Genomic DNA, 11,368 nt, shown 5'->3' on the forward strand with positions numbered 1-11,368 from the left:
ATCTGCGAAATTTTGGCTAGCAAGAATTTCTTCAAATTATAAATTAAATGAAACATTACTGAAATTAAAATTGGAGGTGATGTGATTTCGTATAAACTGATTATGTGGTCATGTAGAATGGAGGTGATGTGATATCGTTTATACTGATGATGTGATCATGTAGAATAGAGGTGATGTGATATCGTATATACTGATGATGTGATCATGTAGTATGGAGGTGATGTGATATCGTATATATTGATGATGTGATAATGTAGTACGGAGGTGATGTGATATCGTATATACTGATGATGTGATCATGTAGAATGGAGGTGATGTGATATCGTATATACTGATGATGTGATCATGTAGTATGGAGGTGATGTGATATCGTATATATTGATGATGTGTTAATGCAGTATGGAGGTGATGTGATATCGTATATACTGATGATGTGATCATGTAGAATGGAGGTGATGTGATATCGTTTATACTGATGATGTGATCATGTAGCATGGAGGTGATGTGATATCGTATATACTGATGATGTGATCATGTAGAATGGAGGTGATGTGATATCGTTTATACTGATGATGTGATCATGTAGCATGGAGGTGATGTGATATCGTATATACTGATGATATGATCATGTAGTATGGAAGTGCAGTATGGAAACATTTAGTCCTTTCAATAAGTTGGAGTCAACATGATATAAGAAACATTTGTATTATAACTCTCAAGACAACTCAACGCATGTCGATCAGACTACATGATCACATCATCACTATATATGGTATACGCGTCCATGCCACATTTGATTTACTGCATCATCAATATATACGATAAACGCTTCCATATTCGTACAAATCTGATTAAGTGTTAGGGGGAATTGAGAATATAAGCAAAACAAAGCGTTGAGACCATAAATATAATTTATTTGATTGTCATAGACATGCAATTTTAATAACAAAAACTAATACATAAAACATGTACACGTTGAACAATACACTGAAATGTACGACTGAGACAGTGAATGTCATATGAATGTTTACTAATAGCGGCAATAACCGTATGCGTCAATTACAACAGTATTTACGAAACCAGCTCATAGGTGGTCATACCGATAATAAATGGTGAAAACATCATTTCATTCTATGTTTTAGTACGACCACCTATGCATCAGCTATGCTATTTTATTAAGGATTTTAACATTTGTGAACATTTTTTTTATAAACAATTGTTTCAGTTCATTTTACGCATCTTTTCTATATCAAATAATAATGTCAAAATACTCAAAAGTATGAGTGGCATCGCTTGTTTAGCTTTTAAAATAAGATACAACACACCAATTATATAAATTAATTAATGTCTGAAACATTTTACAAAAATATAACATTATTTAAAAGTCAAAATGTCTGCATTATAATTATCTCAGCTGTTTCTAATAAAAAAAGGAAACTATACATTCCAAACATTGTGATAATTACGTACGGTAATAGAGCCATCGAGGCTGAACACTGCTGCCAAAATATATAGACGGACATAAATGCAATAGAAGAACACCAATTTAACTTAAAAAGGCTAAACGTAGTTGTGTATAAAGTCCCCTGTTTCACTGGATTTATATTAACTTCCTATGACTCCCATTAAAGAGCTGGGAGTGTACACCTCATATCCCTGTGTTTTATTGAACCTTTCGTTTGCTTTCCGGGCAATAAACCTGCGTTTACGAGCCCCCGACTTGGGAAATACAAACACTGATCAAACAGCATTGCAAGCACGGAACCTACGAACATATTTTCCACGTCAATGTCGTCTGCGGTGAAATCTCGTCTGCAATGTACATGTATGGTCACCACGTTCTACCACTGAGTAAATATGGCGAGCCCCCGTTCATGCTAGGTGGGGTGGGGTAGTTTATACTGTTGTGAAGACCGGAAGAGGGTGATGAAAGCGAAGAGGTGGATGATGAGTAGCAGTGCGTAGTTGTTCCTGCTGTTGTCATGGGAACGCTGTGATGGGACTGTGACCCACTTTTAGCACTAGAACTGTGTACATGGCCTGGACTTGAACTATTATGACTACTGTTAGATGCGGAACTGACACGCGCTTGCGAAGTGTTCTGAGAACCCTGGGATTCATTGTTTCCAGTTCCTGTACATGGTTTACCGTCTTTCACTAGAACCGGCACCGCCACTTTCTTGGGTGAGTTCTGACTGGTGTGAGACTGCGGGGAGCTCTCACTTGCGTTCGAGCTGGCGCTTGAGTCTAGCTTGTCCTTGTCTTTCTGTTGTCGCTTGCACTTGTAGCGATGATTCTGGAACCATATCTTCACCTGAGTTGGTGTCAGGTTGATCATGCTGGCCAGGTGCTCGCGCTCCGGTGCCGACAAATACTTCTGCTGCTTGAACCGCCGCTCCAGCTCGTAGACCTGTGCTTGCGAGAACAGAATGCGACGCTTCCGGCGCTGGGTGAGCGGAAACTGTAGCCCCTTGTGCTGGTCGAGCCCCGGGATTCCCATGTTGCTCATATGGTTCATCCCGGATGACATGGGTGACATTGCGCACGAGCTCTGGCTGTTCATCAGACGGGAAACTGAAACAGGAAGACGACAAGGTTAAAAACAAACATTTAAATGATCGTTATAAAAAAAATAATGTTTGTGGTAAACATATAACGAAAGAAATGCAGCTTTTTATATAAATGAAAATATCCTAAAGCCCAAGTGTCATACTTGCAATGCTAGGCACTAATACAGATGAAACATTTTCAATAAAAAGCACATTGATTTGTCTGTCATTGTAACGAATGTCATTTTAAACATTTTTGTATATACGAGAATTTTAAATTCGTTTGTGAATTAACACATGTGGTCAAAACGCGAGACTTTGTTGACCCACCATCTTCTAAACCTTCAAAGGTATCAACATAAAATATTTGTCGCAAACATGGCAAAATATTGTTTTTAAGCAAAACATCTCCAAACTATACCTAAATGGACCGCGGATTTGTTTTGGCAAATTTCGCTTAACCGAATAAGGAGCTTGTTTGATTTTAATTTTTAAAGCTTGTGGTCACATATAACAATATTCTAACCAGGTGTTGCGGTCTTTTGGTCGGATATAATCCTCCGAAAATAAGCTTCACACTTTGCCTTATTTGTTCTAATAATATTGTTCTACAAGATTTTATAATTCTTTAATAATGCTAAATCTGTATTGATTCGCTGTGAAACAATTCTTTTGTTCTGGCGGAATATCGGCCAAACTAATTCCTTGTGACAGGTGCGTATCTTGGCCTTCTCGCGCTTGACCATCTTAAAGCCAGAACGATTTCAAAATGCACTCTTACTCCCAGATAAGATTTACCACAATTAAAAGTATTGTTTTAATATTCCAAAAAGGATGAATAAATGTCGAAAACAATGGTTCTTATGACGGATGTCGAGTTTTGTTTTTATCAGTAAAATATATTTACCATAAATGCATTATTTGGTAAGAAGTTCAAGGTTTATCACTCAAAAGTTATGTTTTTTATACGTGTGTATGTATAGATTTTGAATAAAAGTGGCACTTTAATGCATTGTATATGCCCAAGTCGATCATGTCTATTGCATTGATGGAATACTATAATATAAATGTACAATAACATTTGACGATATATGTATATAAAATTATGATTAATAAGAATAATGGATTTGCAATTGTACAGGTTGCATTAACAAAATATGATGAGATTTGGTTCAAACTAAATCTTTTTTTCCAGGATTTTATCGTGTAGCACAAAATGAAATGCTAATAATGAATTGTAAGAGTATTTCGATGGAATCAGCCCACTATTATACTCCGTAATCAATACACACCGACCCGACATGCAACACTATTGTGTAACATTCACGATTTACAAAAGAATAAAAATATTCATTAAATAAATAAATACGCGATATGTAATTATCACCGTAAGATCGAAAAGCATTCTGTCTCATATTCGAGTTTCACTTGATTGAGTCGTGAGTAAGGTTTTAAGTTCATTTATAATGTCTAATTGCATTAATTAAATACTAAAACGCCTGTTAGTCTTTGGGTGGTATACTCATTACAAAAACGCGATTTGGAGCAAAAACATATTATCAATTATATCAAATTATATCGTTTTGAATTGAATGACTCTATCAATGCAACAAAGAATTGTAAAATAATTTTATTATTGCTTAATTCTTGATACAAATGTGTCTGTCATTGAACAGTTTTGACTAAAAATAAATTATAGTAATGTCTTACAAACGATACGTGGAATTTTGCATTTAATTATATTTGCTTTCCATCTACTCTGTTCCATATTTTCTATACGTTTTATATATATATATATATATATATTGATATATTTTCTTTTCGGAAAGAATCTTCATTGCATATTGCTCTGTTTCAATCAAATAAAACACTTCGTATCTTATACAAGAAAGCAGTTTTACTTCTTAATTTTATCCCCGTATTTTTTCCAAAAACCGGCAAGTAGAATTAAAGTACTAGTTTTAATACTAAAAGCTGTTATTTAATAAAATATTTATATTGAAATAAAACCAATTTTAAACAATCGAAATACTGGCGCTTTGGAAAAAGTGTACAGGAACGATCATTTTCTTAATTTTGAAAGTATATGAACAGTGAATCAGTTTTACAATCATTACTTTTGAGTAGGGGTAGCATTTTTTTCTGAAATGATAAATGTCCGATAAAATGTGGTCCATGATATTTGCTCAAATCGTGCATATCAAATCGGCTTGTTTATCAAGCAAATGACTTTATCTGGCTAACATGTCTAAACTCTGGTAAACCGCGTTTTTAGATGACAAAGTTTAAAATTTTCAGCCCGGTTCGGCTCTCATCAGGATGCGACACTTGAGAAGTTGAGTTTTTATCTCTTCGTTTGCTCCTGGAACCGAGGCGCGTTAGCTTTATGTGAAATTCTGACGTGTCACAATAGAATGACATGTATACATATTTCTTAATAGTATAGTTGTTTTATTTTTATAAATATTTATGCTTTAAAAGGCTTGGGCTTAGGCTAGAACTATACAATTCGGTATTAATATTTATAAAAACATATAAAAAAGTTCCTTATAATGAAGAACGTCAGGCAAAGATGTCATGGAAACCAACAAAAAGGATTCTAGATAACTAGAAAAAAGATCCCCCTCGTAATAATTGTAGTTTTTGGAATATTTCCAATAAGACAAAACGTTCAGATTAAAAACAAAACATGAATAATTTTAATAACTTATTCACTAATTTCAATAGCATATTCATTGTCTCATTGAACCTTCATTAAACTGAGAATAGGTGAGGCTTATCATGCCTTCTCGGGTTTCTAAAACATGTGATTTACATCAGACATGTTATACCATTTTTACTAACTCTTTTAAATACCCCTTGTGGCAATAAGTCGGTAGGATGTCAGGAAAAAAAATGTTAGATAAAAGTCGGTATTGTCTTTTTCTAAATAATCAATTTAAATTGCACTTTTTTTTCTTTTCTTTTTTTCTTACTTCCAAGCAAATTACTACTCTTATAATGTATCCATGTTGAACAACATAAAACAGATCTATCAAATATATATGACTTTAATAGCGGTTTAATATTAATGCTGTTATTTGAATATATTTCAAACCTATAATACAATTTATCAAAATGTGCAATGACTATCGCTGGTAAATAGTATGTTGTGTATAATACATGTGCTAAAACAGTTCTCAAATCTTGTTAGAAATACTACAGTTTACAGATGTATCCATGAAACTTCAAGGGCAATAAATATTAGAAAGTTAAGAACGCTTTTAACTTTAACAAAGTTATGAACTGTCGGCCCAATAGTCATTGCATATGTTTAATTATGACAATCAATTCCTTCTTATAAAAAGAATGTATCAAAATTATTTCAATACAAGTATGTTAAAAATGTATGAACTATAACCATTTAAAAATAAAAACAAAAGTGATTTGCTCATAGGAAAAATATTTAAGTTCTAGGATAAAAAAGAGCCAAAAATGGGGCGGGGGGACTTTGAGGAGAAAAGGCTTATTGATGTTATATGGAAAGATATATTTAGCTTGCAAATTCATAGATGTATAATTAAAAAAATATAGAATTAAAAGAAGTTCTCTTCTTAGTTTTGGATTCTTATTTCTGCTTGTAAAAACATAAATTTTGCACTTATATGAACTGACATGTACTTAATTGCATTTCCCATATCATTAGATAAAAATATCCATTTAACTTTAACTCGAAAACTGCAAACGAACTCGAAAACTGCAAATGTTTTAAACAGAGTCATCTCTGCATGCAATGTGCACGTGGAAAGTTGGGGTCATAACTGTACCAAAATGATGTCTGTTTTTACTCCGTTATTATTTGACGCATTTTGTACCTACATGTTATTTGTCAAAAACATCTTAAAATATTTCAATTGAACTTGAACAACACACATGTATATTTGAATGAACTAAAACAGCCACCACAAACGCCGAAAAGGACATATTAAAACTTTATTTATTGACTTTGACAGGCCGAGTTTCGCATGACTCAAATAACCCCTTAAATGTCTTGTTTAATTTAAATGGGATGAAAAAGTAAAATCTCAAATACCAGACATCATGAAGTATGCAGGCCAAGTAATAAATCTTGTTCACAATAAATTTTCCAATTATTTAATATTAGTTGCAAACCATAAGAGTTCCTTTATTTGTCCACCCTACATGCATGGAATATATCATTATTTTCTTAGTTCAAACGGGCATTAATTTCTTCTAATGTCATTTGCGTGTGAAATAAAATTTAAAAGACAATACGAGGACTCTGATAATTCTAAAAATCATTGTTCAATACTCAGGAAGTTCATACAATATTATTGATGAATATGTGAATCTATGGTCATTACAATTTTACTTTTCATTTTATATTGTGTATTAAATTTGCCATTGCTTTCCTAGCAGAGTATGCCACTTTGGCCCTTTAAAATGATGTCGCATTTAAGAATAAATAGCAAAGACGCACACTAACTATTCAGTTACCACTTGTTTTGTTTATACAATCGAAAAATGGTTGCTTTTTCGCACATTCTAAGACATGTGTTTTCTTATAAATGTCCGGAAAAGTCCAAAATAGATATTGAATCCCAAATACAATTTTTATTATACAATGTGACTTACTGGTGAGCCTGTGGTCGGGGGATCCTGTATTGTACCAGTTGGAGGAGTTTCGCATCATCGAATCCCCGTAGTAGTCGCCGCCGTTACAGTACTGGGAGGGGAAGTTGGGCGTGTGGTGGCTCAGAGGCGGCACGTAGTTGTGGTACGGTGACGTCACGGGCACGCTCATCGCGGCCGCCGCGGCGCTCATGCCGTTCATAGTCCCTTGGGAACCGGAAGTCCTGTAACTGTACGCGCCGAACGAGGAGAAGCCGCTGTCGGCGAACGGCGCCTTGCGTAGTGGTAGGTTGAAGTTTGAGAAGTTCTGTAATTCCTCTATAGGGTTTAAAATATCAGTCACAGAAAACGGAGTGCTATGTTTCGGGCTCACGGACATTACGTCCATCGAACACTTGCTAAAATTGTCTTTTTCCACACTTTATCTCTCTTCCAATATAAGTACTCGCTACTTTAGAACCAATCTTTTAGTCTGAAGAACTCGTAAATGTCGTTCACTGTACAGTTCCTCCAAATTATCTATATAAGGCGGTACTACCCATTGTGCACATGCGCAGTAGCTTTAACGGGTAATTTATTCCAATGAAACACCGCCTTTTTCGCTAAGTAGGCGGGCTTATGCAAATCCGATAGTAGTTTTATTATCCACAGAAAGGCAAGAAATATGACAAGTTTAGAAGCTCCTGTTATTATATCCGTACCTTAGGGTATTCAATCCTTTGAATTTTGACACCGATTTGTTGGCAGTTATTTTTCTGTAAATTCTGAGACACGATTAGAGGCATTTTATTTTTAAAATTTCGTTTAAGTACGAAATACTTTCTATGGTAACATACTTTTATCTTGGACTTATTTATCCTACTCTCAGATTTATAAATGATTATCTGTCTCATTTATTCCATTTTACTTCAAATTGATATATCAAGTTTGCATGTAAACGAACAATTTCCTAAACAATAATGAATAAAAAAAAGAAACACCAGACTTTTCGCCTTAATTCTAAAACCAGTAAGTCCGTTCTCTGTTTTTTTATGTACAAAAAAACCTCGATCCTCTTTAATTCGCCACAAAAGAAAAAAGTAAATAATTCCTCTTAAAGTCTTTTCTCTGCAAATTTAATTTTTCGGCAAATCTGTTAAGACTTTCAAGTAAATAAGTCGGCTACCAAGATAATAAAGTTAGTAAGGATGTAAGTATCATTGAATTATTACAATAATAAGTATCAGTGTTCTGAAGGGGGGTAAAGACTCTCAAAACGGCTATAAGGCTCGCCATATCATTTTCAATATGCCTAGAATGACCCTTCAAAGTTTAAAATCACTGATGTCTGACTTAAAACACTTTCGGGTAATAGACTCTGGTCAAGACTGGATGAAGGACCATGAAGAGATCTTGTGGTGGGTATTAGAGTTTGGAGAGGTGTTCACTACACAATATCTTGTGTTGAGATTCTTACAGGACTCAAGTGCACTGGAAAGTCTGTAGCAGGCGGTGCAGTTTGTTTTCGTGTCGCTCGTTTGTAAATAAGGACATTGAACTTGTATAACAGAAATCCCGGTCCGTGCAGGTATGGAGAAAAAGGCAATAGCTGGTGTTTTCATGCAGCAATTCATGTTTTAAATGAGTTTCCATCTTTTTTTTATTGAAGAAGCCAAAACATAAACATATAAATATAATAAAATATTTAAAAAACAAACAATCAGGGAAATTCCATTAAATTCTAATTTGTGTGTTTTTTCTGCAAGCATGAGAGGTTCTGTGTTGTAAAGAAATAAAATCATCTTTAATAGTCTGAAAGACAATAAAAATAAATAAAATCATGAATGTAAAAAATAAATATTTTGATAAATAAATTGATTTTAAAACATGTAAATTAGTAAATGTATCAATTAGAAACAGAACAGAGCAGAATGTTTATTCAACTTAAGCATATGCAGCTCATGTTTTTAAACAAAATAACAAATATAAACATTAAATGCATGAAAGAAAAGGAAAAGAATCAAAATGACCAGATTTGCAATATATTTTATAAAATGTTGTTATACAATATCTTGAAAACTAACGATAGATTTTACAGTACTGTACGTGAGGATGTCTTTAAAGGTGATATTTATACATTCAAGTCTCTTATCTGAAAACCTTGATACACAAAATAGATAATCTTGTTAGCTAATTATTAATGACTGGAGTCATTTGCGGCATGTATGCTTTTACTTTTAAGTGTGATAAAATAAATTCAATCATAAATGAAGAAATACTCAAGTTCATTCTCGCTGAATAAACAAGGTAGGATATTTATTTTTCCTTCTTTTCATACTCTTTCACATTCGCATATGAAAGCTGAACAAAAATATAAGTATTTTATTTCTGATATAATAACTTTATTATGCTTATTTGAAAAAAAATAAGTAAAATAACTACTATACGTCTGCATGGCCCCTTTGTGAGTGGAATTACCGTAGTGGGCTCGTTAACTAATTTGTGTTTTTACAATAAAGTTTTTGGTTAATTTCAAGAGTTCTTGTAATGCAACTCGATTTCATGTCAATTTGAAATTTATATAAAGAGTGGTCTCAAGAAATTTTCAAGTAGAATTCCTTCAAATCTTATATTTTTACGTCGATTTATCCGTGATTCCTTTAAGTAGCTCTAAGAGCACTTATTAGTTATTATTATTACATGCTTGAAAGAAGATTTAAAAAATGATATAACGTGATAATTACAGGACAATACTATAAGAATACTTAATCAACAACTACAAATGTGACAAGTTTTGACTAATCATTGTCTTTTATTGCCGCTATATGCCTTCAGTGGTTCCGCTGTATGGAGCCTCCGAAACGCAACAAGAGGTAATAGCCCTACTGATAATTCAACAATATGTGATAATATTATTTTCAATAACTTTTTCACAAGCGAGAGAAGAGCGGATTTATTCTCATTTTCGCACCCGTTTTAATGTGTTTTGAGAAGAATTTATCCGGGAAGAATAGACATTACGCAGAGTTTATTCATGGATTTGTCCTATACGATTACAAAGTGTGGCTAATACCTTGGACAGGTGTTAGGGTTAAAGCGCCCATAATTCGATTTACACACCTGAGCACGCGCGACCGGCTCTTCCCGACACCTAGGTCAAGGGTCCTGGGGTCGGTTTGGTCGTGGTGTTGGAAAGAGGAGATGGGGATGGGGGTCGGGAGTATTTTCAGATTGACGTTCCCTAAAGCTGCAAAAGCTTTCCATTTAGTATTAGTTATTCGATATCTTTGCTTCTTGTATTCTTATGATTTACATGTTAAATTACTTAATACTTCGTCCATATGTGCCAATATTAGTCAGGTGAACAAAGGCTAATGATAATAGTGTGTACATGATTAAAACATGTTTTTGATACAGCCGCCTATGACCTTGTCCTCTGCACTTGGAGGACAATCCACTACATGTTTTACAACTGTTTCGTTTTCATGCTCATCAGGGCCAACAATTGCAATATTATTATACTAATAGTCTAAATACGAAACTGCAAGACAGGCGAATGATTGTAAATCAAAGAGGTGGAATAAGGAAATAAAATATAAAAAGCGTCTGCGACAAAAGTAACTATACTTCACACGTATGAGTAAACACTGTTGTGTAGAGGCATACGTCAAACTGATTCACCTATAACCCAATGCGTTACATGTCCCTGCGTTGAGGCATCAGCCGAAACAACGCTGACATCGAACGTATGGACAGTAGTGACAGTAGCGTAAATAGTGTATTATTGAAATTGTCCATATTCATTTTAATATTTTTTCTGGAGAAATAATTAATTCCTAAATTAAGCAAAGAGATGTCAAAAACGGACTGAATGAAAACGCAAATAAATCGTCTTGTATAGCAATCAAAAACTACAGCTAAACGTTTCCTTAATAAAATATACTTAGTTTATACATTTCCAAGATTAATATTGATAAATGGGGTTATGATTTTATCAAGAAATTGAGTAATGCAGACCAAATTTTTAACAAACACGCATTCATGAAGTTCGCGTAGAATAAACAGAGAAGTAATTCGGAAGTACATATCCGCGGATAATCCTAAGTATTATTGTGTTCACAAATGGCGTTCGAAAATCGCCAATAGGGGGCTGAATAGGCCATGTTTGAAGAAGTGTGGACCCCGGCTTATAGCTTGTTTAATTTTGT

The 11,368-nt window shown here is 34.0% G+C and overlaps 1 protein-coding gene across 1 annotated transcript; it reads right to left on the reverse strand.

Annotated features, from left to right (window-relative positions):
- Positions 1–897: 897 nt before the first annotated feature.
- On the reverse strand, positions 898–7,644 carry LOC128207933 (thyroid transcription factor 1-like). The gene is made up of 2 exons (XM_052911142.1): positions 7,185–7,644; positions 898–2,574 (listed from the first exon to the last, which is right to left on the reverse strand). The coding sequence occupies exons 1-2, from the start codon at positions 7,567–7,569 to the stop codon at positions 1,832–1,834; spliced, it is 1,128 nt and encodes a 375-aa protein (XP_052767102.1). The 5' UTR covers positions 7,570–7,644; the 3' UTR covers positions 898–1,831.
- Between the last annotated feature and the right edge of the window lie 3,724 nt (positions 7,645–11,368).

The sequence above is a fragment of the Mya arenaria genome, chromosome 11 (assembly GCF_026914265.1).
Source record: "Mya arenaria isolate MELC-2E11 chromosome 11, ASM2691426v1".
NCBI lineage: Eukaryota > Metazoa > Mollusca > Bivalvia > Myida > Myidae > Mya > Mya arenaria.

Coding starts and splice junctions, on each gene's coding strand:
- LOC128207933 (XM_052911142.1), bottom strand. CDS start 7,569: ATGGACGTAATGTCCGTGAGCCCGAAACATAGCACTCCGTTTTCTGTG. Junction 2,575..7,184: donor CCCCGACCACAGGCTCACCA/GTAAGTCACATT, acceptor TTCCTGTTTCAG/TTTCCCGTCTGATGAACAGC.